A 26,223-nucleotide genomic window follows, 5' to 3' on the forward strand; every position below is an offset into this window, starting at 1 on the left:
AGAATAGACGGAAATAATGCTCATTTGCTTCATTGTGGTGGCTATTGCTTTCATGATCTAGAGTTGAGAAGTATGTTATATAGTTAATCTACCAGACAACCAACATTACTTGTCTTGATTTTAGCATCCTAGTTCAAGGTAAATGGGTCCCAAAAATGTGGAACCTAGCAGCCCTCAATGAAAAGTTCTATTCTTTCAATCATCTGGCCTCGTTGAACGCATTATGTTAATCTTTTAGATGTTCAGATTTTGCTCAAGTTGGCTACCATATAAAATGCTTCAAGCATAGCAAGCCTCGTCTCCCTGCTCTCAGGCATTATCATATTGCATAAGATAACACATATGGTCCCTATAATTGAGGATCCAGCATGGAATGTCTGCCTTTTGGGTCAGCATTCATGCACATACAAGAACAACAAGCAAATACCTGAATAAGATAGTATCTAGATGTGGCAGATATAACTCAAAAGCATTGTGGTCCATACACTGCCAGGATTCTTGGCACAACTTGGAAGGCCAATTGCATTTCTCAAAGCCAAATTGATTTGCCCCTATACAAAGATGCATTACTATCTGTTCAGATCAAGCTCTTCATGGACCCTCTTCCCAATTGTAGGACGTTCCTGACCTCTGCCTCCATAGATACTACTACAGCTCCCCTTAGACTCATCATTCATCTCATCATGCCCCAGACTTTCATTATTCGAAGAAGAGTTGCTATCTAGCTTTTCTGGCTTTCCATCATTCCCTCTCTCCAGTTTCTCTGAAGATGTTAGGCAACTATCAGTGGAGCTCTGGTTCTCTGTCTCCACTGCAGTGACTAGCTCAGAGAGCTCGGCCATGGCATGTTCGATGCCGGTCGAATTCACATCATACTCGGCAAGTGTTTCTTGTGCTTTCCTCAAGACCGACTGCAAGTACTTTCCCTGTGCTTCTATCCTTAGCTGCAAATGTCTCTGAACCTGCAGCAGCCAAAGCTTCTCAATTAGAGATATTTTGTTTCAGAAAGGCAATAACAAGACATCAATCACAAGTCTTCACCTCAATCCGTTGCTGTAACTTCCTTTGTACTTCCATTTGATTCTCTAAGATATTCCTGAATCAAGTGAATATTCATAAGGAGGAGAAATTAATTTTGGAACTAACACATATTGTCAAGTCCAAGTTGTCATCCTAACATACCCATTGAATTGCCAGAGCTGTTTAGTCTCATCAGAGTGAGCAGAACTGCTCTCCAAGTTTGGCTCCCGATTCTTTGCGAGCCGATACTTCTGCGGTAAGAGTTGTTACAGTAAGATGCTTCAGGAATAACCTTCTAGATATGAGAATTACAAGGAAATTGAATGTACCTGAAGATGGCTTTTCAGATGGTATAGAGTAAGCCCAGGAATACCCATCACCCGCATAACTGATTTCGGTGTTGCTTCTGAGATCAAAGAGAAGAAAAAGAAAAAGAATAAATTTCATGTGTATCCAGCAGCCATTTGTAAATCAAATTCTCTAGAGGAAAAGACATTGTAACTTACTATCTGCTCCACCAAGCTGCGAGACTGCATAAATAAAGCGCTCATGAAGCTGTTGGGTCCATCTAAGCCTCGGCTTAGCATCGACAGATAGAACCAGCACTTGGTTGCAGTCTTGGTTGTGCATTTCCTGTGAATCCATGAAGAACAAAGCCACATGAACTTGAGTGAGAGCATTAGGTGTCCACAAGTGAAGAGAATGAGTTGGGAGCTAACTTCCTACCTCTCAGCATATAAGTAGTAGTAGTAGAAGTAGGAGTTGAGCTCAATTTTCCAATGTATAAGTACATAAATGGATCTGATGAAGAATAATATGTAATAGAGCTGTGGGTCATCTTTTCTCCACTCCATCTCATCTTCCTTTATGCGTTTCTCTCTCTATCTTTTTCTTTTCCCCTCTTTCACTTCTTTGACCTCAAAGGAAGAGAATCTTTGATGCAGTAAACAAGCAAAGCAGTTCAAATATGGTTCTCAAAAGGATAGAAAAAAGAAAAGTGTATGCATGGTTTTCTTTCTGTTCTCCCACATCCCTACCTCTTTGCTGGATTCTCTCCTTCATTTGAGAGCCCCACCACATTGAACAATTGGGTGTGCAACTTTCTCCCACAGCATATTGCTTTGAACCGTAAACATAATGGACTATTCATCATATGATTCCCAACTGTTACTTTCACATTTCGGAAGGCACCTCCAGTGTTTAGGTAGATCTGACAAATTGTCTTTGGCTTTTATGGTGAAGTAGAGGAATCAGAGAATCTAATCCAGATCATACAAACAGAAAATTTTGCAACTTATCGCATCAGATCGTGCATGAAAACAACTTCCAAATGAGACAGACCACCCTAAAGAGGATTAATAATAGTAAAAGTTACAACAGATGCAAGATGGCATCCTCATTCAAATAAGTGTTATACCAAGATTGATTGAGGAAGCAAGTAAAATCACATCCCACACACAGTTTGCAGATGCTTCATATGATTTATTAGTACAGTTCTTTCAGAGTGATTGGTGCTGGTACATACTGTTACAGTTCAAGGAAGCCCACTTAGAGGTGGAGTTCTATTATTCTTGTGCCATCGCAACTAGACATATGGATACTTCAGAAGGGGGGCAATAATCGATATTGTACCATGCCCACAGACATTGATATAGAGAATCAAAAGCTTTGCTCATGCTGTACCAATGTCACTTTCCCATTGTGAATTAGCAAGTCATGGTTCTCATGATATTGACTCCATAAAGTAGAGTCCAATATCAGAGAAGGGAGAAGGTAGAGCACTAGACTAAATAATTCATTTTTGTAGCACTTCATATCCTCAGCCACATCCTCTCTCTCTCTCTCTCTCTCTCTGATACAGAAATTGATGATTGATCTTCAAAGTTGTTGCCTTTACCATTCTAATATCCAAAGATTAAAAACAAGGGCATCTAATTTTAGGTCAATTTATTGTTATATTCTTCGGTTCGAGCAACTACTTATGCAACATCACACAACAAGCTAGCCAGATGAGATTAAAGCAAATCTGTGATTGCAAAATATTCATATCTTCTATCTTCACATCAGATGATCAGAGCATTTGGAGAAAAAGGAGGCAAGAATATGTGATTCCTTCCTTTTACTTTTTCATCATTGAGGCTTAGCTCGAATTAGGCACGAAAAGTTGTAGGCAAAATTAGACCACTGTAAGGAAAAAGCAGCAATATGTGCAATTAAAGTGTCTTTTTCTTTTTTAACCAGCTTCTGTACTTGTAAGTGCTCTCTTGCTTTAATGAATTGCAAGAAGATTCTTGGGTGATGCTCAAAGAGCCCCAGCTCAGAAGGCAGTATGTGTTATTCTGCCACAAATCATCTGGAGAAGGAGTGCCCTCCTCAATAATTTTCGACAGAGCTCATCAAAGTCTGCCATCTATGTTCAAAAAAGTAGGCAAAGGATGTGAGAATATGGCCCAAGGAACCAACAAAAGTACCACCAAGATACCCAACTTTGTGCCGATTAAATCACATGACATGGATGCCGGCATGCTGTAAAGCTATTTCCGATATTGTACACGCCAGCATCCTTGTCAAGTTTCGGCGTGGATGTTCACAAGGAATTTTCTACTGCACTCCAAGATAATGTGAATATTTTGCTTGCTCGAGGAAATGTCTTCTTCTTTTTCCGTTCTCCTCGTTTTACTTGTGAATATATTTGCATGAGACCAAAGCATCACTCAACCCACGCTAACTAAGGATTTAGACATTAAAACGTTAAGGCGGCTGACTCATCCACATTCTCGTTGTCGTTGTCGTTGTCGTCTCTCCTCCGTAGCCACCCCTCCTCGTACCCCTCTCTCCCCCGTCGTAGCAATTCCCATGTCGTCGTTTTCTCTCCGTCGTACGCCATATCCGTCAGCAGCATCTCCCCTTCTGCTGTTGGCTGACTCACCTTTGCTCCCCTTCTTCACCAGCGACGGTTTCGCCCCCCTTGTTGTAGTTGTTGGTGTCCTTCTCCGGCCTTTCGGAAATTGACATGATTGTGTAATGTACCTCTTGTTGTATTTTCTCATGTACCCTAAGGCTTGATATCATAGTTCTTATTATTGTGTTCTTTTTTACATTTGTATCTAAGTGACGAGTTTGTGTATCATTACTCTACTTCCCTTCTCTATCTATATATATAACGAGTGCCTGAAGAAGCTCTCAAATGTCCTGAAACAACTAGGAAATCAAGTCTATATCAAATGCTCACATAAAGTAAAAGTTTTTGTTTACTTAGTTTAATTAGTCTTTTAATATGGTTGTGGTTTTATCTCTTTAGGAGAGGAGGGTTTCCCTTTAATTTTATTTATAGACTGGAGATACTAGAAGGATCAAGGATCTTCTTCTTGAAGAATGATGACCATTTCTATTATCAAAAGAATTAAGGCAAGATATTCTGGTAATTCTATTATCAAAGAACAGTCATGCCTGATAGATATCTTATCGAAGGAAATAAAATTAAACCTGAAGAGATCCTCAGCAGAAAAATCAAAACCCCTAGAATACAACTACTAATCAATAGTTGATACATAGAATACAACTACCAGATTCATATACCTTTCGACAATCTTTTGTTGACTGCCTTTGGTCTCCTGCAGCAGCCTTTGAATCACAGTAGTTGTTCATTGTTGCTATGGACTGCTTAACTTTGATCCAATTTGGGCCTGGTCATCTCGGCCCTGTAGTGCTAAATTTCCCCAAAACTTTCTTTTGCAAAATAATATAATACTTTGTGAAATATCATAGTATTATCATGGAAATTCTAAGTTCAAATTTAAAGAATAATATTCCTCTCCATTTTAATTAAATTTTTAGAGCGGTAATTATGAATGGTCAACATACTTAACATACTTATGTTGGAAAAAAAGTTGAAGAACAATTTCCACAACCCTTCTTCTCCACAATATTAAACATAGATTACTTAAAAAGCTAGGTCAAGGAAATGGCATCACATAAGAACTTGCCCAAAGAGAGAGGATCAAAGGTATTATAAGGTATGCTGAATACAAGTCGAAAGTTAATAGTTTCTATAACTTTTATTTATTCATTGGTTAGCTGCAATATTGGACCATGTTCCCTAATGATCTTTTACTTGAAGTTTCCTATACCGTAGAAAAAATGAAGCATCATATGCTTGGTCTTGTAGACGTGGGCCAGCCTTCCACCAGGAAAAAGGAAAGAATATTAGTCAACCCTACTATTTTGTGGTTGGGAATATTCATTCCAGCTTACCACAAAATTGCAAGGAAAAATGAAAGAAAGTTGTGCCCATTAATCCCCTTAGCAAACTATGCTGAGTTTAACAACCATCTACTAAGTTCAATTAATAGAAATTAATCTCATCTTTATATTAATCCTTATCTAGATTTTATATAACTCCATTGATTAAATTATTAAAATATTTTTAATATTTTGTCTACTTAGACCTAATACTAACGAAATACTTTCTAAGCCTATATCTCACCTTAGGAATTAAAAAATAAAAAGAAAAAAGCCGCAAATTATTTTTCAAACCATAACCTTTTGTTTTATGGTGCTGCCGGCCTGCCTACCACCTCTTAAGCCTCCTTCGAGGAGAGTTCGTTCCAATGAGGTCAACGGAGGAAAGGCAACTAATTCCACTTCCCGTGGGATCCCAGCTCCTTCCAAGAACCATCTCTCTTCTTTCCTTTCTCTATTGTGACCTCTTCTAGTCCTCCTCTTCTACTCCATCAACCTTCGGACTTTTCACCACATGCGCACCTTCCTCTCTCTCTCTCTCTCTCTCTCTGTCTCTCTGTCTCTCTCTCTCTCGAGTCTTGACAGCTATTTTGTTCTCTTATTAACAAACCATTTGCAGTCCCTTATAAAAGACCACCTCTCCCTCCTCTCTCTCCTCATCAAAGCAAACAGCTATTTTGTTCTCGAGTTCTCTCCTTCTCTGCTTCCTTTCAAGAACAAGAAGAAAACAATGGAGAAGGCGTCATCAGAAAGCACCTCTGCTCTCTCTCTCTCGTTGACAGAAGCTATTGTCATCTTCTTCTACAACGCAAGCTTTATCTGGGTTTTCATTCTTCAGAAGTTCTCTGCGAGGGTTTTTTCTCTCCTCCATTGTCATGGAGAGTTCCACACAAGCATATCTAGAGTTAAAGCTGAAACACAGTCCTCAAGCAACGGCAAAGGGGAAGTTGAGCTCACAAGGGAGGATGTGGAGATGGTCATGGAGAGGATGGGGATGTCCCAAGGACTGGAAACAGAGCAACACCAGGCACGCGTGACCTTCGACGAGCTTTCGACCATGTTTGAGGAGAAGGAGCCTAGTTTGGGGGAAGTGAAGGAGGCTTTCTCTGTATTTGATCAGAATTCTGATGGATTTATTGATGCCATGGAGCTTCAGAGAATTCTCTCCAATCTGGGCTTCAGAGAAGGACTAGCATTAGCGGAGTCCAAACGGATGATTGCAGCTTATGATGAGAACAAGGATGGAAGGATAGATTTCAGTGAGTTTGTCAGGCTCATGGAAAGCAGTTTCTGCTGAGCTCTTCTTCCATTTCTCTTTTATTTTTTTTATTTTTTTCCCTCTTCTTCTTTATTGTACAAAAAGAGAACGAAAGAGTTGACAAATCCTTCAAGAAAATTTAAACCAATATATGTTGACTTACAAATCATTAGCTCAGTTATCTCATTCTAAAAGGCTCAAACAAGAGCATCTAAAAGGAGAAACTTAAATTGTTCTATAGATTATGTACCAATAAGTGAGCAGAGTTATAATTTTTTAGGAGTTATAGCTGCAGGCTTACTATGATAACACATGAAGGAAGGCAATCATAAACAAAAGCACCATCTAAGTAGAACATTTCAGGATTCAGAAAGAAACACTTAACAGTTACATAGAAGTATGCAGTATAGTAGTACATACCCCAAGCTCTGAATAAATTTATGCCACTTTGCTGGATCCACTCTCTTCCACCAGGTCGAATCATCTTATTTGCATTTCTTTTGGGTCTGAAAAATTAGGTGAGAAGTTAGCTGTTGTCATGCAATAAATCTATTGCTAGAAATATTGAATTCAATTCCTGTTGCACTTCAAAACTCTTAAGCTATAAACAAGACTGATCTTTTAATTCTCAATTTGGCATTAATAACACGCTATTCTATCATAATGTTAAAGCGAAATGCTCTCACTCTTTGAGGTCATTTAAAATTCTTAAAAGTAATTAATGAAAATTATACGTTAGTTTATTGGTATATCATGCGACAAAACTGCTCAATAAAATATAAGAGAAAATGGACAAGATAGGATGCAAAATCTCACATTATACCAATTGCTATATATCTGCTAAGGACCTGATCTTCTGTAGCTAAAGCTGCTACCAGGGGCTTCATTTCTATATTCATCATAGACAAAAACTTAAATTTTGTTGTGACTTTCTGATTTTGTTTTATGTATAAGTGGCGAAGAAAACCTGTAAACAGGAAATCTAGTCTTCCACTACGTAACTTTCAGCATGAAGAAAGAGCATCGACACATGAAATCAGTAACAATTCTTTTAGGAAATTTATCGGACACAGCATTGGCAAGTTAATAACCACCCAACACGGTAGCGACTACGGCACCTCTCTTCAAATTCTTAGGAATTGCTCTCCCAATATCTCAGATGGGGGTATCTTTTGCACCATCTAAGCAACACAGATTATGTTATTCCTAATCAAAATAATAAAGAGAAAATAAGATATGCAATGAAAAATATTAGATTTAATTACATTTTGTTCCCTCCTACTTTGATCATATATCACTTTGTCTTACTGTACTATAAAAACGTATAAATACTTTCCTATACTTTTAAAATGGTACAATTAAATTCATCTCTTAGTCTTCCATGAGTTAAAACTCACATTTCGTAAACACTATATTATTTATAGATAGATTAAATTATCCTCATGAATGCTAAAAAAATAATTTTTGAACATTCACCTTTTTTTTTATATCATTTTCTTCTTATGTTTTAATTAAATCTACGTATATGAACATATCTCTTATTATATACGAAAAGAAAAGACTTCATCAAATTAGGCTTCCTACAATTTAACTTAAAAGAACATGCAAATATGACATTCACCATTTATAAATGACTCTTAAAATCATATTTCGATATTAGAGAAGCTAAGTAAGCCATAAGAAAAAAGCTACTACCATGAAGCAATTTTAAACCATATCTTTCTCTAAGTATTTTTAGTTAGATCTTCAAAAAAATTTAATACAACAAGAAATTGAAAAAGAGACTATCCATTTCTAATCAGAGAAAAGACTCCTATTATCTCCTTCAACGTGAGAACATTGGCAGGAGTGCTCCCGTACATATAGCAGATTTCAAAATCCTAAAACTCCATCACTTGTTTTGCCGAATAAAGCGACCAAAATAGTATTAGATGGACCAGGCTCCTCTAAAATTATTACCAATCACTCGTTATATATATCTCGAATTGGAGAGTATACTTATAATTAACTCTTAATTAGAAGTACTTAATGCATCATTAATAAATTAAAACACCAGAGAGGGGTAAGTCGATGGTACACCATAACAATGTGTGATGGTATACATTTCAACGTGAGAACCTTTGAAACTAAGCTATATTATTGCTCAAAATTTAAAACTTTTTGATACGTTGTATAGAAACTTTCTTGTAGCATATATATGATGATAACTACACCCAGTAGAATCTTATAAATTCACGACTCTAGCGAAAGTATATATATAACTCTCGTACACAATTTGGGTATGTCTTTCTTCTTTCTTCTAGCTATAGGTTTAATTTGCAATAACCAAGGTGGACAAAGTCAGAGTGTGATGATCATGGTTTTAGTGTCCACCATGCATCTACTAGAAACCCAAATAGCTAGATTTTATTCTTTTCTCCTTTCATGTGGCTCCTACGCCAAGGAAATCTATAAAAGTCGGTGACAGGGATGCTCCGAAGCGAAAGTTCTCTCCCTTCTCCTCAGATGTTGCTGACTCGGCAGCTGATGCTGCTGACGTGGACTCTGAGATGTGGGTTGCGTAGCTAGGTTGTTGCCTTGTCGGCACAAATGGTGAGGAGTGGTGAGAACCAACGTCGGATTCAGTCCTTGGCCTAACACAGTGCCTGCCGTTGTAGAAGCTATCCTTGACATCTCCACTGGCACCTGCAACAAATCCAAAGGAAAGAAAAAATCGTGAGGATAGGAGAAAGAAATCAAATAAAGATATAATATATATATATATATATATATACAAGAACTACTATTGCAGATCTCACTATTGAAGCCTATTTCATCTCTTATAGAAACTATTTGCAACAAGGATTGAGTGGCATCTGGGAGTAGGGAACTATGTCAAGTATGCATCTGTCCAAAGCTTGCACTGCTAGGGTTTCCCGGCAAGATCTAGCTTTGATTTCCCTTCCTACTTGAAGCAAACTTTAATTGGAGCTTGCTCAACCTCATATGCAGATCATCAACCGCTAGTAAATTGAAAGAAAGAAGAAAAGGATTCATGGAATAGACTCACCAAAGAGGACATTATAGTGTGTTTGTCCTGCATACATCTTATCAACTCCATTGAAGGGCATCATGTCATCTGAACCAACGAAGGCACCATCAGCGGCAACAGGAAAGGGGAAGGACTGAAGAGAGTTGTTGAGGCTAAAACCACATGATGTTGTTGTTGTGGTAGTTGTTGTTGTTGTTGTTGCTGTAGATGTTGTAGCTTCCTCCATCCTACATTGGATGGCTTGGTTAAGCCTCCTCCTTCTATAAGCATTGGAATGCTCTCTATACTTCCTAGCCATGAAAACATGCCAATGGTTCTTCACAGAGTTGTCAGTTCTTCCAGGGAAGAGCCTTGCAATCATAGCCCATTTATTCCCATACAATCTATGAGCAGCCATTAGCTTCTCCTCCTCCTCCGCAGTAAAAGCCCTCCTGTTGATCTTGGGGTCCAGCTGATTGAACCATCTTAGCCTACAACTCTTCCCTTCAACGTACCCCCACACACATCATATTATACAACAAGCAAAAGAGAAATGAGACTATACTACTCTAATGTGCTGATAATTTAGTTACCTGATCTGCCCTCAAGCTTCTCTGCTATAACATTCCAGTTCTGGGGGCCATAGAGAGCAACCAGCTCTCTGAGCTTGGAGTCTTCTGCTGGTCTCCAGTGGCCTCTCGAGCACAGCTTGGACTGGCCACCCTCCTCATTGGTATTCTCTCCAACCCCATCGCTTAATGCGTCGGAGGACTTGTCATGGCTCAGTCCTCCATTGCTTACTTTGGAGAGGTGCCCCAAGTAAAGAGCCCAAGAAGGAAAAGAAGACGAAGAAGAAGAAGAGGAAGAAGAAGAGTGTTGGAAAGCCATCAAGAGATCAGTCTAACAGAAACCCACACACGCCGGTATATATTCTTTCTCTCTAGATCTCTTCTTTCATTTCACCACAGCAGACTGAACCAGCTATGAAAGAAAGAGCACAGCGCCCCCATCTAGAAAAGCTTTCAATCCACACGTGTATGGTGTCATCTGGAGCACATGTGTGAGTCTGCTGGAACACCTCATTACTCTCTCTCTCTCTCTCTCTCTCTCTCCTCTCTCAGATGGAAGGATGGCACTTATTATTAATGGTTCGATCGTTCCCTTTCCCCTTGACAAGAAACTCTACTGTGCTGTCCGCTAGTGTGAGCCCCTCCCCCCCCCTGGCGTAGGGCTACAGGTACACCTTTCCTTTCAGGTGCAGATCACCCCCCTTTGCCCAATCTCAGGACCATACTTACTGGTAAATGTACACCTCTCTCTCTCTCTCTCTCTCTCTCATTTTACTGTTCATCGATTGAATAATTAAACGATCTCAAAAAAAAAGAAAAAAGAAAAAGAAAAGTCCAACTCCCTATGATCAGAACGAGCTAATCCTATAGAAGAACAATGCTTGTTACCTCGTAAATCTTTTCGTAAAAAAAACTAAAATAAATTTACAGTTCGTGGTTTGGCTTATTTGTATATTTAATTTATGTATATTAACTCTCTGTCAATAAAAAAAAAAATTAATTCCGGAAACTCTTTCTCCGTGTATCTAAATATTACAAGCCACCTAAATTAATTGAGTCTGATATGAAATAGTTATAAACTATATGAACAGTCAAAAAGGGACACCTTGAATGCTTCCAACTCAGATTTTACATTCATCCCCTCTTTCCATTCTATTGCTGCTTTTAGCTCTGTGGCTCTTTTAGCAACGTGTCAGAATTCTTCCTCTAATCAGATAAATTCTCATTAATTAGGTGGCATTTACTTAGTGTATTAAGAGTACTTATCTATGAATTATATTATTTTTAAATAAGAAAATATACACTTATCTATAATTTAGTCAAATATAGTATAACATAGGTCACGAATTTTTCTTTTATTACAACTAATGTACTAATTCACAGTCTAGTAAATAGTAACTAGACATAATTATTACACTTTTCATCCAAATAAATAAGTTTATAAATACATTTAATTTATATTTAAAAAGTACGCATAAAATTATTCTTAAAAATTATTAGCTCTATTGTATAGACTCATTATTTGGATGTTATTATGACCTAGAACCACTTGTGTGCAGAGAAATAGTTTAATTAACTCTTACCAATATCAGTATATAACACTTGGTAGTAGGTCTTTGAAACTGAATAAAAAGTACTCCCATGATTGACTCACTAGCTTGACTATTCTTGTCTTCTCTTCATCATCATGTACTCCCAGGAACTACTCTCCTCTACGGAGAAATAGCCCAAGCGAACGTGTATCTACCAACTTGTTACCAATTACCATAAGAGGAAAGCACTGGCACTTGAGTTCAAATCCCCTCAAAAGACGGTTAAAGGTCTTTCTCCTTTCTCCTCACATTACTGTTCACTGCTCACCGTGTGGAAACTGGGAACAAATAGGGCAGGGTTGCCATTGAATGAGGAGCCCAGGGTGCACCACGAATGTACTATTCCTGCAGCTAGCTGCCCACCTCCTGCTGTCAGAAGAAAACAAGCTTAGCCCTTGAAAACAAATATTATACTGGAGAACGACCTAAATATTCTTCATGGCTAGCTTCACAAAAATATTTAAAGTCAAATTATACTTGTATTAGTTGCGATGGAACCATCATGAATAGATTGGAACAGTCCCATATGGCCGATGGGGTGGAGTACATAGAAGCTCATCTATCTATATGAACAATGGAGTGGAGTACTTCCAAGCTCCAACCAAACATCACCGTGCACTGGATTGCTTACCACATCCACTGGTATTTAGGGAAGATGACCCACTTCAATTTAATAAGGAAGACGAGCTCACATGGGCTTGCCATCCATACCTGGCCCACCTTTTAATCTCTCAACTCTATCCTTGGTCAAAATGTTATTAGTCTTTTATCCTCTATTGGTGAAGACAGCAATTTGGCACCTTGTTATCTATCCACTTGTAGAATATTAATTAATATACCTCTTCTTTTTTGTCTTTTAGGTGCAAAGGATTTATGTGAAGTTAATAGTTCAGTTAATACACCCCCACAACGTTTGTATTCCGACTACAGTACAGATAGAGAGAGATGTAGAACAAAGCATATATATATATATATACATACGTATTATATGATCAACTGCATGCATTGCCGACGTAATAATGCAAGTGGTCCATGTAATTAATAACTCATACCAACTCACGTGGAAAGGAAGGGCCCCTAAGATTGGAATTATGGATTCGTATGGGATCTAGCTCACTAAGGATCCAAAAAAGGCTCTGATTAATTAGAGGACTTAGTTGTCCACGTTAACAGTATGCTATTTTATAGCCTTTGCCAATATGTAATTAGTGATATATAGAAGAAGAAGAAGAAGAAGAAGAAGAAGAAGAAGAAGAAGAAGAAGAAGAAGAAGATCCCCAACTTTTTACAAGAAGAAGGATTCTTTTAAGGAAATGATAAAATCTAGTAGGTAAAGAATATCTTTGCTTGCTTCACTTTATATTTTTGTTTATCTCCTCTCCAGTTGCAGCAAATTCCCAGGTGCAGAATAGTCGTAGTAAGAAAAAAGAAATGAACTTTTAGCCAGCCAGCCAGCCAAGGATCATAAATATTTACCTGGTTTAAATGAAGACAATTGAGGTGGTTGAAACATACTTGCGAGAAAATTAAAGAATATTAAAAGACAACTACTGTTACTTGCATCATCTCAACGACTAGTGAAGAACATCTAGGATGCCATTGCAAAATAAAAATTTGTCACGTATAGGAAACCAAAATTATTAGGAAACTTTTGGGATGATTAATATAAAGCCACTGAGTGGTAGGGCAGATGTTGTTATAAGATCACCAGAATGGAAATGCTCAACTTTTGAGCAGGAAGTGCTCATATAATCCACTGAGGAGAAACAAAAACTAGAGGCTTCTTGCAAGAAAGGGATGGGTAGGCAGAACTGTCCAAATAGGTACATGCTTTAAGTCGTTACTTGAATCATGAAAAGAAGTATTATGAGTTCTTGAGGCGATCAAATATATATTTGCCCACCCACATGTTCTCTTATAAGAGATACCTAAGCTAAGTATCATATTTATAGCATATTAAAAGAGGTGAATTGGCCCACCCAATTCGCCTCTTCCTAACGTATATAACTTTTGGCACTTTTCTAGCTACAAAACGCATGTCTCTCACCAAACCTTAGCCCTAAATTTAATGCCATGTCAAGTTGAAGCTCTCCAAGGAGAAGGGTGAAAAGATCTGGTTTTGTATTTGAAAAATATAGGATATGAGTTACAAAATTCCTACGTAACTTATAATCAGATTCAAATATGATAATATCCAATTTTTAATCTTTTTAGTATTTAGTATATTTTTAATCTTTTTATCTCTCTCTTAACACGGTTTAGTTAAAAGTTTAGAAATAATTTAATTCTTGTCAAAACCACATGAAAGTAACTTATAATCTATCCATGATGAATTATTGCTGCTGGGATGGCAAGCAGACATTCTCATATATGAACAAAGGCAATTTAGAGGGAGTTAAATGTCACATATTATTATGTAGCGGTATTATGGTCTGAGAGACAATAATAACAACCTATGACCCAAGGAGCATTTAATTACCATATCTCTCACTAGGAGTAATGCTTTTAGATGCTCTCCCTTCTCTTTCTCTATTACAAGAAGGGCCAATTATATCAAATCTTAGCCATATGCATAGCTGAGGCATGCCCCCATCTTTCCTGGCTGGTCATTGGAGAGGCAAGCTATACTGACACAACACTCTGCATGCATGTGCTATGAATGCCATCTATGCTTCTACTACAATGACACCTTATCTGAAAGGGTAAAATAGTTCTGTCATATATGAAGCTCCCATGCCTTATCAAAACAAGCCAGTAAACACACAATATGGTGTAAAAAATGAAGTATACTGAGGTGCTACCAAGTATTTAATGTATACGACTAGCATAGAGAGAAAAAAAAAGAAAAATCATAGAGCCAGAGTAAGAGAGATTGTAGCAGTAGATTAATCATTTGGATTGTAGATTCAAATTCTATTAAGAGTAATTAATTTATCAAAAGATTTCCTGCACTTCTCTCCTCTTTCACCAGCAGAGAGTGACTGCAACTGTTATTAATGGTTGAGAGGAAATGAGCCTGCAAAGTTTCAGAGCAGGCAGCAGGTGCTATATTTTATCAAATCAATCACATTTCCATTTAACATGAAGCCATTTCCAAGGAAGACAACAGAGAGCAGATCTTGACTCATCCATCCTCCAGTTGGTTGTCAGAATGTCTGAGACTAATGGCCACTATTAACCCAAGCTACCATTCCATTCTAGACTTCTAGTGCTTGTCTTCTCTCAACGACAGCCATCTGAAACCAAGAAAAGACTAGTGATTGCAGTGGACGGTGGAGGAATCTCTTCCTCTCCTCTCTCTCTCTCTCTCTCTCTCTCTTTTCTTTGGTTTTTCTTTTGTCCAATGTTTCTGGAATCATCCAAGAAGGTATAGCCAAGACATGTAGTTTTGATTCTTCTTTTCTCCCATCTCCAAAGAATGACTTCTTGTACCAATGAAGGCAAGTAATTACACTGACAGTGGTCGCTTAATCAAATGTAGTCGACTGCCAATCTACTAAAATTAGCTGAAAGAAATCAAACATTGGAATGATGTAATCACAAGCAACAATTGCTTTCTTCTTAAACCCAAAAGCAAAATGCAACAACCAATCTGGATTTACGGAGAGAAGAAAGAAAGGCTGAAAAATATTACAGCTTGGACTCATCAAGGAATGAAAAATGAAGGACAGACAAACAAACAAACATTGTCACCCTCACTTGCACTATTCAGACGTCTCCAAAGAGAGAGAGAGAGAGAATCACCACTGTCCACTCCCAATTTATTTCCAGTGGAAACGGTCGGGATTTAAGTTTATATTCATTTAAATGTGATTAGGATGCAAACCATTCATGCGTTCCTTAATTCTGGAATAGATTGACGCACACTCCAAAACCACGGCTCAGCCAAGGATATTGTAGGTTGGGATTATCGGGCTTAATATTTGGACCTTAAAAACCAAGAAGGCCCAATTAAGGCCCATTAACATCCTTTATCTATCTAAACTTGAAACTTGTATATTAGCTTACAGAGATTTTGAATAAACTACTGTTATAATTAAAACATTTTACCAAACTATTCAATCTTATTCCAAATCAACTATACTTTTTTCCACGTGGAAGAGCGCCATTTAAGACAATGATTTTTAATGAATTTATTAAATTACTAATATAATTAATTATTATTTTAAAAAAAGCCATCCAGTAGCAATAGTTTGGATTCTATATATATATATATATTTTTATCATTAGTTTGGATGCTATAAATTCAATAGAATAGGAAATTTATTTAAGCATGCGTTACATAACAAGAAGATAATAAGAAAAGCTTAATACGATTCCAAAGTCAGCAAAGCTAAGTTTATAGCAGAGCTAATTTGATCATATTATAAATCTGAGGAATGATAGAGCCCGTGCAGATAACGGTTGCGAGGGAAAAGAACGATCTCATCTTACCACCCGTTCACTAAATACCAAACGGTCTTTTCGTCGAATTAGTTCACGCCACGTATACGATATCGGTGCCCACCGGACCTCAGGACGCCACCTGCCCTGTTGCACGGTCTCCCCTGATCCGACACAGGAGGCGGAGAGACCATAGCAGATGACGCCGCCCTCCAGTTCATCGTGGAGCTCTCCTTCTCTCGCTCCTCCCGTCGCGGCATCTAATTCTAGGGTTAGGGTTTCGAGCGGCGGGGATAGCTCCTCTTCTCTCGGATCGAGGCCCATTTGGTGGCGGCGGCAGCGGCGGCAAGGCGACGCGATGCGAGGTTCGTGGTTCCAATACCGATCCCATCGGGATGGGGCTTTCGCTGCCCTTCTGGTGATGCTTCTTCCGGTCTTCTTCCCCACATTCTTCTCGCCTCTTGGCGGCGCCTCGCCATCCTTATTCTCGGTGAGTCATCGATTCGATTAGAATTTGTATAAAGATGATTTTTTTTGGTGCGTTTTTCTTTGTCTGTTTATGATACTTGCGCCAATGTCGGCTGTGGGAGTTGAGAGGAGTGTTAGGGTTGAGATTGGAGTAGCTTTCGGAGGTTCTTTTGTTTGATTTCTGTGCCTCTGATGCTATTAGTTGTGGATTTTTTTGTGGGAGCACAGTTAGCTGGAAGAGACTTTTAGACCATTTGATTGATTCGAATATTAGATTGTTATTTTATGAAAGAGGATTTAAGGGTATTTTATGCATTCATTCAAATTACTAGAGTGAATGTAGTCGTAAGTCGTCCCTTTGTAAAAGTTCCTCTTTTTTTTTTTTCTTCCTTGCTTCTTTTGCAGATGAAGGCATGCAGTTTTTGTAGTTTTGCGGATGGATAACTCATGTTGATTCAGTGCAGATAATCTGTTAGCAAAGTGAAAAGAGAAGTCTTGCATGTTCTTTTATTTCGTCATTACTGAGTGAGTGGATGAAAATATTCTTTCCTGCAGGAATGGAATACTCCTAAACCCAGGCACCAATCCCTTCTGAAGGGAGCTTTACAGCAGGGAAAAGTGAGTGCTATCTATTGTATGGTATCTACTATCTACATACATATGGAATTAACAGAATGCAATTCTTTTATAGGAGGATGGCCAGAAGAGTGAGCTCTGGTCACCATTGGCACCTCAAGGATGGAAACCATGCATCAAGTCAGCAAGTCCCACTGGTAAGTGCTTTATTATGCCAACAGTTAAACCTGATATTTTGTAAGGAACCAAGTTAAGGTTGATTCTCCAGGAACTATATTTATGTACTGGTACAAATTATCTTCGGACATCTCTTTTTCTTTGTTGCTCCTAGAGTTACCTGAAAATCCAACTGGATATGTTCAAGTATTTCTTGATGGCGGATTGAACCAGCAAAGAATGGGGGTAAGCCATTTCGGTTATCTGAAAACGTGAATGGATTATTTGCACAATCTAGAATTTCAGTGAGAAAAAAACTACTGAGTATTCACACCACTGCTTCTTACATATCGTTGCCTTCTTTCTAGGCGCTCCTGAATGAAATAGTAAACTTGTTTTTGGACATTTTGTATATAGATTTGTGATGCAGTTGCTGTTGCTAAAATTTTGAATGCAACGCTTGTGATCCCACACCTTGAAGTAAACCCTGTTTGGCAGGACACAAGGTGCCTTTAGACTAGCATTTCATTAGTTTACTTATTTTCCTGCATTTTTTGTAATATCAAATGAATTATACTTATAAAGCTCTTCTTGTTTCTGCAGCTCATTTGAGGAAATTTATGATGTTGATCACTTTATCAATGTTTTGAAAGATGATGTCTCAATAGTTAGAGAATTGCCAAAAGAATACTCATGGAGCACAAGAGAATACTATGCTGTAGCTATTCGAGCTACAAGAATTAAAACTGCACCTGTTCATGCTTCTGCAAAATGGTATCTAGAGAATGTTCTTCCCATTCTGCAAAGGTCTGTAAAACAATAGGTACCTTTATAGCTTATAAATAAGTGTTGTTGTTGGGCTGAAAAGATCATCAAGTATATCATAGATTTTGCAGCTCAATTTGCTACAGAATATTTGTCATATAGTAGTTCAGAGTTTCTGTCTAGGTGTCTACATGCTTATTATGTAACTGAGTCATTAACAATTGGAAACAAATTAAGATTCGGTAGTTCTGCAACTTGGGTCATTGATTTGTTTAGTTTTTTCATTTACTCCTCTGCTGAATGGTTATTTCAATCTTCTTGCTTAGCTTAAGCATAATTTGCTTCTACTACTTACTGATCTCACAACTTGTGATTTCTTGATAGATTTACTGGGTATGTTCTGTTTAATTTTTGCTTTTGCCATATGTTCATGTTAATCTAGTGTAATTTATTGGGTTACTTCTATAGCAGAAAAACCTTGTACTGGCAGGCTTACTTGCATTATTATTTCGTCAGTTATGGAATCGCTGCCATTGCCCCATTTTCACACCGCCTAGCTTTTGACGGTTTGCCTGGGCATATTCAACAATTACGTTGCAAAGTTAACTTCCAAGCATTGACTTTTGTTCCTCATATCAATGCATTGGGTGAGACACTTGTCAAACGCTTGAGGTATCCGATCCAGATGCACTCCAATGATCTTTTGCAGGAGGTTGTGGAAGAAAATGTTAATGAGGAGTCAGGAAAGTTTGTTGTTTTACACCTTAGATTTGACAAGGTAACTGACTGATCCTTGGTGTACTCATAGTTGAGATATTATTACTGTTTGGGCACACTACATGTTAATCCTAGACCACAATAGTTTAGGCTTCTTTACTATCATTACAGAAATATATAATATTATCAAGCTTTTGCTTGAAGCATTTCTGCTGCAGAACTGCCTAAATTATTTTCTGCATTCAGGATATGGCTGCACATTCGGCTTGCGACTTTGGTGGTGGGAAAGCTGAAAGGCTAGCTTTGGCCAAGTACAGGCAAGTGATTTGGCAAGGAAGGGTCTTGAACTCTCAGTTCACTGACGAGGAGCTTCGGAGCAAGGGTAGGTGCCCACTGACTCCCGAAGAGATAGGATTATTGCTGGCAGCATTAGGCTTTGATAGCAAAACTCGCCTCTACCTTGCCTCCCACAAGGTTCTTTTTCGAATATCTATCTAAGTAGAAAAATAATCTTCTTCCGAATGGGGCTTGCAGATGCCAATATGGAATTTTTTTTTTTTCCAGGTGTACGGAGGTGAGAGTAGGATTTCTAGCTTGCGCAAACTTTTCCCTCTGATGGAGGACAAGAAGAGCCTTGCATCTGAAGAGGAACTTGGTAAGGTTGAAGGGAAGGCTTCTCTTCTAGCTGCTGTTGATTATTACGTGAGCATGCACAGCAACGTGTTCATTTCTGCATCCCCGGGCAATATGCACAATGCAGTGGTAACATATTCTGGTCTCCAGCACATACTTGTTTGAGTCTTTTATTACTCATATTGAGTTGAAAGTCCTGACTATGATTTTTTTTTGGTTTTCAGCTGGGCCACCGGACGTATGAAAACTTGAAGACTACTAGGCCAAACATGGCATTGTTGGGTCAGCTCTTTTTAAACAAAAGCATGGAGTGGTCTGAGTTTCGGCAGGCCGTTCAGGCAGGGCACAAAGGTAGACACGGGGAAATCCGGCTGAGGAAGCCAAAGCAGTCTATTTATACATACCCTGCTCCAGATTGCATGTGTCAAAGATGAACTGTTCCAAGTGCTAGTTGTGTTTAGTGATTCAAGGACATGCATGATAAGACTGATGACTGATGACAACTAGATATGCTCATCAATTATGTATGACTGATGACAACTAATTATTGTTGGTGTTAATAATATTTCTAGGCAGATGTTAATTTCTGATGTCATACATCATCTTAAATGGTGCTTATTTAGCAGCAGTGTTCCTTGTTCAGTGTAAATCACCTCCAGATGTAAGTTATTAAGCATATAGCTGAATGACATTATTTGAGATTCCACCCAACTTGGGTTAGACTTAAAAATGTTTTTAATAAAATCTACCACGTGCCGGTTGCCATTCCTTATTGTCATGTTAGAAGAATATAGAATAGTATTGCTTTTAAAACTAGTAGCCAAATCTAGAGGCTGCAAGGAAAACATAGATAATATTACAACAATGCTCAGTATCCCCTGTACATGGCATCAAATCGTTCTTTTTCTCTCTTGTAGTTTTACATCATGGCCTTAAACCAAGCCATTCAAACCATGTTACAAAGATAAGCACTTAGCTCGCGAATGTTTGGATGATGGTGTTATGCCATGGGTCGGAGAGGTGCTGTAGAAGGTTTTCAAATGGTCCTTTCCCAGTCACATTGTGCTGGATCACAAATCCCAGGAATGCCAACATTGCCAATCTCCCTGCGAACCATGTCAAATTTGACCCCACTTAATAACACTTCAAAAACTTTTAATTTTTACTATCTAATATCAATGACTACTGCATGCAGCTTACCGTTGGCGATCTCCTTCTCCTTGGCCTCAAGCGTGGGGGCAAAGTTGAGGGGGTTAAAGATGCCGCCGGGGTAGCCGACCTCGTTGGGCGGCAAGCTGTAGTTCTTGAAGATAGGGTCCTGGTTCACGCTCCCAGGGTTCTTGATGTCCTGCCACCTTCTAATCTCCACGTAGTGGAAAAGGATGAACTCGATCACAAAGAGAGTGGACGACGAGGCGAAGTACTCCACCTTGCCGGCGTCGTACCACTCGGGCACGTTGATGATCCCGATCTTGGTGAAGACCTCGGGGAGGAGCATCCCCGCGACGCCGAGCATCGCCCACCGTCCGTTTACGAGCTCCGCTTGTACAAACCATCTGAGGTTCTCTGGGTCCTCCGCGAGGCCAAGTGGGTCGAAACCGTTGTCACCGGGTAAGCTGGGTATTTCGTCAAACAAGTTAGGGGCGAACCATAAGCTCCAAAATTGAAGCAGAACCCTAGTAATAACTAATAAACTAACCTTCCGTTGAGGTAGGCGGGTGAGGCGAGGCCCGGAAGCCACTCGCCCTTCTTGGCTTCGACCTTGAAGGACTTGTAAACGGAGGAAGTCGAGGTCTTGGCAGCGAACTCTCTACCGAGCTTAACAGGGGAGCCGAGGAATCTAGACTTGGATGCGCATGGCCGGAAGACGGCAACCGAAGCCTGTGTTGCGACCGTTGCCATCTTTAAAGCCGGCGGAGGAGTTTGACGAGTTTGGCAAGGATTGGTATCTGGGAGGAGGAGGTGGTGCTCTTGGGTTGCCCCCCTTTGGAGTGTTTTGTACTGGGCTGGAGAGGGATCCTTGTGGTCAAGATTGGTGGAGATAAATGGACAGTCGATCTGACGGAGGGTTGGAGATTGGAGGGCTGAGATTTGATGGGGATCGGAAGGTTATCCCGCCTTATCTGATGGGAGGATCTAAGAATCAAAGGGAGGGATGCTATTGGTTAAGAGACAGGTTCATGGGACGAGTGTGTCGCCACGTCGGATGACTCATCTCAGGATATATGACAAGTGTCTGGCTGTGGTTCCTTGTTTATGATGGAGTTAGCCAAGAAAAATCTTGTGGGCCACCCACCTTGTGAGCTGTGGTGCTAATGTGCTATGCTGCTATTGGTGGGTGGGAGATTGGGTAGTACACAGTGATGGGCCTGCTATCACCCCCGTGGCCTTATAAAGAAAACAAACAGGCAAATTATAATCTTGATGAACCTCTCCATTTAACTGCATCTCTAGCAATTTCTAGATCTACCAGAGACAAGATGGAAGGTGTGTCAAAGCACAAGTCATAGCAAAAGGTCTAGTAACTGATGCTCCAACTTAGAAAACAGAAGAACTTATAATATAGATCTCCAAATAGAATAAAATGTCTGTTGATTTTTTGCATATATCGTATGCTTTGAGTAACAGGTAAAAAGGCTTCTTTTACATTGAGAGTAACACAGGACAACATATACAGTTGGTGATGGAACTACAAGTTTACAACAACTAGATGGACATCATTTACAAGCTACTCCATAAACATGTGGGCTTATAAGGGAGATCGAAGACAGGAATGCCATGCTCTGGCTGATGCTCGAGAACCCTACTTCAGATATTTGCATGCCGGTTTCTCTTGTGAGGTGGCACCCATCTGCCAAGAATTGCTGTAAAGGATCGAGTGCGCCCTGCACAAATCTAAGGAGGGAGCCATCTGGAAAAGAGGACACAATATCAACTTCAAGAAGAGATCAAATATCCAAGGCTCAACTAGCATTTGTCACAACTCTATTAAGGTCTGAATAGTACCACGAGCAGCGACATGCTCAATGAATAAGTAAATACCGCCTGGTTTCAAGACCCTCTTCACTTCTGCATGAGTTTGTTAGGACTAGTCAAGATACAATGATAAATGAATAAAATATGCCTAGTTACGCAGGTGCAATGATACCCGAAATGTTTATGATCATTCTTACAACAGAATTAGCTACACCAGAAAAATCCTACTAAACATTTATACTGTGCCAAGAGAAAGCTCAACAAATAGTTCAGTAATGCAATTCAGATAAGGATGACTTTGTTTTAATTTCCAGGAGAACTTGGTGAAGATTCTCCTTCACTTTACATCTCAAAGGAAACACAGGAAAGCGAAGAGAAGGTAACTTCCTTTACTTAAGAGGCATTCTTATTGAAGGACTTAATACAGAGACTTTTGGCTGTGTAAATAAAAAGTTTGGCAAATAGTTTATACAATAATGTTCCTCAACTTGGACAACAGTCAGAATTTTTTGCAATAGTGTAACTTTCCCATACACACAGCATTATGGGCAGTGTTTTTATATCATATCTATCTACTTAGTCATTTTTAACAAAGAATAAATGAAGGACTGTTAGCTACCTCTTAGTGCCATTCCGACATCTTTAACAGAACATAACACCAAGGTACCGACTACTGCATCTACCGAACTATCCCCTAAAGGTAAAGCTTCTGCCACCTGCAAAGAAAGTAGAATTGAATATCCAAACCAAGAGACCAATACACTACAATCATAACAAAACAACAATATCAACTATCATTTATTTCAAGTGGATCGAATTTGAGAAGCATCTCACCCCTCTTTTAAAATTGAAGCTTTTTAGTGGCAGCCCGGCAGCTACGGCCGCGGCACGAGAATACTTCTCCATTTGCTTATTAGGATCCACTCCGATGACTTCAAGATCATCAATGGCTGCATAATATTTGAAATTAGGAGCAGTGCCAACGCCAAGCTCCAGTATTTTCTTACTCTTTCCCGTCAAATTAGCAAAAAGCTTTTCTTTGTAATCTGCAATCTTCACCAAAACCCAAAAAAAAAGAGGTGAAAAAAAACATGCCTTTTCTACTGCCAAACAAAATTTTCTACTACTGACCTCAGCTTCGTAGGATCTCATTCCCTCCTCCATAGTCCTCGCGTAGAACTCCTCATACCAATCCGGCCTTGGCGGATGCACCCGCTCCATTATGACCTGTGGATACACGCATCGATCTAGCAAACTCCATGTCGGATTCAAATAAGATTTCTGCCAAATATTCCACGAGTTTGAGTACTTACAGCGGGGTCGGAGGAGGAAGCGTCCGGCGCCGCGGAGGACGGCACTGGAAGAAGCGCCGCCGCCGAGGCTCCCAAAAGGCCTGTTCTTCTCCCGCAGCGGCAGCAAGCGAGAGCTCGAGGAGAAGATGGTGAGCGCTCTTCATGGATTCGGGTTAGGGCTTTCGGCGGGGATGGAGAAAGGCGGAGGAGGAGACGGGAGGAAGCCGGAGGAGAAGCAGAGATCGAGGGGCAGTGCATCATGTTCTAGTCCAAATCGACCCAACTTGGCCCGTATACGACTTAACCCGAATAGATTGGATTTATCCTCACCTAACGGATCTATTATGGATTAGGTAAACTCAAGCCGACCCGAATTGTGCTCGGCCTAGATCCGCTAACTTTGCAGGCCAGGAGCCCCGGAGTTAGAAAAGCCCATTATTATTAAAACTCTATATAAGCCTCTCAAAACCCACAGTTTCGATGGTGTAGAAAACCTAGCTCTTCTTTCGAAATCCCAGCCGCCTCTCGCCCCCAACTCTCTATCTCTCTCTTAGGGTTTACGACTAGTTCTTTGTAGATTTTGTTCAAGCTTTAAATCTTTCCTCGTTTTGTTTGCATTTGAAAGCAGTCGGTATCTTCCATTGGTTTGTAGTAATCTATAGATATCATGGTTTTAGTTTGTAATGGAATTGTTTCGATTTTGTTCCGGAAGCTTAGTGAAAGCAAACACAATGCAAGTGACGAGAAAAAGACAGGGACATCAGAAGTCCTATATTTGGGATCGTGATGACTTGGTCTATGGGAATCTCTCTGATGCACAAATATTACTCTCCTAATCTTCTCTTTTTCTGGTGCTTTTGTGCATGTAAAGCTATCATTTTTTGTCCGTATGAAAGCGGTTTACTTCGTTTCTTCTTGCAATGAATTAGCCTGTCAGTGACGACTAATAACCACATACTATCGGATTTAGTATGACGACCTGGTTAATTGTCACTACCACTGAGGCAGGCTCTCCTTCATCTTTTGTTGGTCTTATTTATTTGTGTTTGCTAGTTATACTAAGACAGGTTTGATGTTTTCTGGCCCATAAAATACATTCCATTTATGTTGATTCCCGTATTGGTGGCTTCTGTACTCTGATGAATAATACTATTTGATATCTTTCCCCTGTACCATGAAGTGCCTGGGATGGTTATAAATATACTTTGAGCTAACACTATGAAAAGAGTTTAATCTGAGGCACACAATCCTATTTTAGCTTGCAAAATTTGTCAATCTATCTTTATTATTCATCATTGTTTTGGTTACTTCCGGCTCTTTAAACATCGTTTTGTATCCAAGTTTGCACACTCATTGGTAGTACTGAAGTTGTTCCAAGTAAATAACAAGTGCAAGAGAAATCTAAAGTCAGTTTGGTGCCACATAATGTATTTCTCCTACTGTTTATTTTATCAGTGTTATGATATACTTTGTCATTTGCCTTTTTCATGGAGACTATAGAGTGTAGAAAGTGATATACTATAGTGATCCATTTTCTTTCTTAACCAGTCTGAGGTGCTGCTCGTACTTTTGAAGATGTATGTTTTTATTTTAATATTCTTATGGACAAAAAGAATACTCGTTCTGTGCCAGCCTAGTGATTGATTAATTTTAAGAACGGAGATCAGAATAGTGTTATTTGTTGAAGCCTAAATATTCTGGGCTCCTGGGACACCACCTGTGTTGATATTGTGATATATGAAGGCTTGCAAACTGATATGCTTGAATAAATATTGCATCCTTGGATCTTTAGCAGTTTTGCTCTCCTGAATTAAAATGCTCGACAACTTAATCTTCTATGTATATATAACGTATGTAAACCCGAGGTTGGACAAAAGCCCAGATCACTTATAAGCTTTATCTTATATATTCTAATCTAGTGAGATGCAATTGATCAAAATTTGGCTATCTCATCTTATATTTGAAATTTGTACATTTATAATCTGAAAGGGTAATTTTTAATTAACTTCGACCTGTCTTTCTGTCTTCATCTTTCTGCTTAAATTTTCTGTTTTTATATTTTGTTGGTTTGTTTATTGGAAAAAAAATCAAGTAATTATAGGAATAAAGGTATCTTTTTTAATAGCTCATTTAATCTACGCAGTCAAACTTCACCCAGGTGTATTTCGTCTCTGGTGACGACTAATGGATTTTCTATGTACACGCTATAAGGGACAAGAAATGTACTTGTAGAAGAATTTAATATGAAAAATTAATATTAAGTACAATTTTTGATTTAACTCTTGACGGCATGAACATGTACCAGCCGATGTTTCTATATGTTCTCGCTACGTAACATAAAATAATAGTATAATATCAATATAGTATCAATTCCCAAGGCCACATAAAAACAGAGTAAAAATTCTCTCTAAGCCACTAAAAACCCAAATAGCACGGAAGAAAAATGGCATTTAGAGAGAGGAGGAAATGTCTCCACTCTTAAAACAGAGAAGGAAATCTTTCAGAACCTAAGCATAGGAGAATGATGCCTATTAATGCTTCATTTACTGATTGGTATTTAGGAGGC

At 39.0% G+C, this 26,223-nt stretch overlaps 6 protein-coding genes and 2 non-coding genes across 11 annotated transcripts; 4 read left to right on the forward strand and 4 right to left on the reverse strand.

Moving 5' to 3' along the window:
* Positions 1-286: 286 nt before the first annotated feature.
* On the reverse strand, positions 287-2,166 carry LOC140777399 (myb-related protein 1-like). Of its 3 annotated transcripts, XM_073121479.1 has the most exons (7): positions 2,058-2,166; positions 1,747-1,953; positions 1,527-1,653; positions 1,350-1,426; positions 1,183-1,271; positions 1,042-1,096; positions 287-962 (listed from the first exon to the last, which is right to left on the reverse strand). In XM_073121479.1, the coding sequence occupies exons 3-7, from the start codon at positions 1,648-1,650 to the stop codon at positions 570-572; spliced, it is 738 nt and encodes a 245-aa protein (XP_072977580.1). In that variant the 5' UTR covers positions 1,651-1,653; positions 1,747-1,953; positions 2,058-2,166; the 3' UTR covers positions 287-569. The 3 variants fall into 3 exon arrangements, with proteins under 3 accessions (XP_072977580.1, XP_072977579.1, XP_072977578.1); XM_073121478.1 differs by having other exon boundaries at positions 1,747-2,081; XM_073121477.1 differs by lacking the exons at positions 1,747-1,953; positions 2,058-2,166 and having other exon boundaries at positions 1,527-1,740.
* A 3,406-nt stretch (positions 2,167-5,572) lies between these two features.
* On the forward strand, positions 5,573-6,559 carry LOC140777056 (probable calcium-binding protein CML46). The gene is made up of 2 exons (XM_073120955.1): positions 5,573-5,650; positions 5,882-6,559. The coding sequence occupies exons 1-2, from the start codon at positions 5,573-5,575 to the stop codon at positions 6,557-6,559; spliced, it is 756 nt and encodes a 251-aa protein (XP_072977056.1).
* Positions 6,560-8,690: 2,131 nt separating this feature from the next.
* Positions 8,691-10,665, reverse strand: LOC140778815 (uncharacterized). Its single transcript, XM_073123684.1, has 3 exons — positions 10,124-10,665; positions 9,570-10,034; positions 8,691-9,205 (listed from the first exon to the last, which is right to left on the reverse strand). The coding sequence occupies exons 1-3, from the start codon at positions 10,416-10,418 to the stop codon at positions 8,943-8,945; spliced, it is 1,023 nt and encodes a 340-aa protein (XP_072979785.1). The 5' UTR covers positions 10,419-10,665; the 3' UTR covers positions 8,691-8,942.
* Positions 10,666-16,078: 5,413 nt separating this feature from the next.
* On the forward strand, positions 16,079-19,984 carry LOC140777292 (O-fucosyltransferase 31-like). Its single transcript, XM_073121311.1, has 10 exons — positions 16,079-16,564; positions 17,098-17,160; positions 17,234-17,315; positions 17,450-17,520; positions 17,692-17,780; positions 17,878-18,081; positions 18,556-18,817; positions 19,003-19,230; positions 19,321-19,518; positions 19,614-19,984. Exons 1-10 carry the CDS (start codon positions 16,274-16,276, stop codon positions 19,821-19,823), a joined length of 1,698 nt encoding a protein of 565 aa, XP_072977412.1. The 5' UTR covers positions 16,079-16,273; the 3' UTR covers positions 19,824-19,984.
* A 232-nt stretch (positions 19,985-20,216) lies between these two features.
* LOC140777294 (chlorophyll a-b binding protein 4, chloroplastic-like) lies at positions 20,217-21,378 on the reverse strand. The gene is made up of 3 exons (XM_073121315.1): positions 21,089-21,378; positions 20,590-21,005; positions 20,217-20,495 (listed from the first exon to the last, which is right to left on the reverse strand). Exons 1-3 carry the CDS (start codon positions 21,289-21,291, stop codon positions 20,362-20,364), a joined length of 753 nt encoding a protein of 250 aa, XP_072977416.1. The 5' UTR covers positions 21,292-21,378; the 3' UTR covers positions 20,217-20,361.
* A 549-nt stretch (positions 21,379-21,927) lies between these two features.
* On the reverse strand, positions 21,928-23,964 carry LOC140777293 (uncharacterized). Of its 2 annotated transcripts, XM_073121313.1 has the most exons (6): positions 23,679-23,964; positions 23,497-23,592; positions 23,200-23,418; positions 22,985-23,081; positions 22,396-22,458; positions 21,928-22,300 (listed from the first exon to the last, which is right to left on the reverse strand). In XM_073121313.1, exons 1-6 carry the CDS (start codon positions 23,916-23,918, stop codon positions 22,107-22,109), a joined length of 909 nt encoding a protein of 302 aa, XP_072977414.1. In that variant the 5' UTR covers positions 23,919-23,964; the 3' UTR covers positions 21,928-22,106. The 2 variants fall into 2 exon arrangements, with proteins under 2 accessions (XP_072977414.1, XP_072977415.1); XM_073121314.1 differs by lacking the exon at positions 22,396-22,458.
* A 423-nt stretch (positions 23,965-24,387) lies between these two features.
* On the forward strand, positions 24,388-24,477 carry LOC140779992 (small nucleolar RNA R44/J54/Z268 family). Its single transcript, XR_012107437.1, has one exon. It is a non-coding gene; the product is annotated as a small nucleolar RNA R44/J54/Z268 family (small nucleolar RNA).
* Positions 24,478-24,833: 356 nt separating this feature from the next.
* On the forward strand, positions 24,834-24,903 carry LOC140779991 (small nucleolar RNA Z267). The gene has a single exon (XR_012107436.1). It is a non-coding gene; the product is annotated as a small nucleolar RNA Z267 (small nucleolar RNA).
* The last annotated feature ends 1,320 nt before the right edge of the window (positions 24,904-26,223 follow it).

The sequence above is a fragment of the Typha angustifolia genome, chromosome 15 (assembly GCF_048772165.1).
Source record: "Typha angustifolia cultivar Huaian chromosome 15, ASM4877216v1, whole genome shotgun sequence".
Classification (NCBI taxonomy): domain Eukaryota; kingdom Viridiplantae; phylum Streptophyta; class Magnoliopsida; order Poales; family Typhaceae; genus Typha; species Typha angustifolia.

Bases quoted from the DNA above. Each gene is read 5' to 3' on its own strand.
- LOC140777399 (XM_073121477.1), bottom strand. From the start codon at position 1,665: ATGGATTCACAGGAAATGCACAACCAAGACTGCAACCAAGTGCTGGTT. The intron at 1,272-1,349 runs GTACATTCAATT...CTCTTACCGCAG, and splicing joins ATCTGAAAAGCCATCTTCAG to AAGTATCGGCTCGCAAAGAA. The intron at 963-1,041 runs GTGAAGACTTGT...TGGCTGCTGCAG, and splicing joins AGTTACAGCAACGGATTGAG to GTTCAGAGACATTTGCAGCT.
- LOC140777056 (XM_073120955.1), top strand. From the start codon at position 5,573: ATGGTGCTGCCGGCCTGCCTACCACCTCTTAAGCCTCCTTCGAGGAGA. The intron at 5,651-5,881 runs GCAACTAATTCC...AACCATTTGCAG, and splicing joins ATGAGGTCAACGGAGGAAAG to TCCCTTATAAAAGACCACCT.
- LOC140778815 (XM_073123684.1), bottom strand. From the start codon at position 10,418: ATGGCTTTCCAACACTCTTCTTCTTCCTCTTCTTCTTCTTCGTCTTCT. The intron at 10,035-10,123 runs GTAACTAAATTA...GGTACGTTGAAG, and splicing joins GAAGCTTGAGGGCAGATCAG to GGAAGAGTTGTAGGCTAAGA. The intron at 9,206-9,569 runs GTGAGTCTATTC...GATTTGTTGCAG, and splicing joins ACACTATAATGTCCTCTTTG to GTGCCAGTGGAGATGTCAAG.
- LOC140777292 (XM_073121311.1), top strand. From the start codon at position 16,274: ATGACGCCGCCCTCCAGTTCATCGTGGAGCTCTCCTTCTCTCGCTCCT. The intron at 16,565-17,097 runs GTGAGTCATCGA...TCTTTCCTGCAG, and splicing joins CCTCGCCATCCTTATTCTCG to GAATGGAATACTCCTAAACC. The intron at 17,521-17,691 runs GTAAGCCATTTC...TTTTGTATATAG, and splicing joins TGAACCAGCAAAGAATGGGG to ATTTGTGATGCAGTTGCTGT.
- LOC140777294 (XM_073121315.1), bottom strand. From the start codon at position 21,291: ATGGCAACGGTCGCAACACAGGCTTCGGTTGCCGTCTTCCGGCCATGC. The intron at 21,006-21,088 runs GTTAGTTTATTA...CGAAATACCCAG, and splicing joins CCCGCCTACCTCAACGGAAG to CTTACCCGGTGACAACGGTT. The intron at 20,496-20,589 runs GTAAGCTGCATG...CATGGTTCGCAG, and splicing joins GGAGAAGGAGATCGCCAACG to GGAGATTGGCAATGTTGGCA.
- LOC140777293 (XM_073121313.1), bottom strand. From the start codon at position 23,918: ATGATGCACTGCCCCTCGATCTCTGCTTCTCCTCCGGCTTCCTCCCGT. The intron at 23,593-23,678 runs GTAAGTACTCAA...GTGTATCCACAG, and splicing joins CTTCCTCCTCCGACCCCGCT to GTCATAATGGAGCGGGTGCA. The intron at 22,459-22,984 runs GTAGCTAACAGT...AAACTCATGCAG, and splicing joins TGTCGGAATGGCACTAAGAG to AAGTGAAGAGGGTCTTGAAA.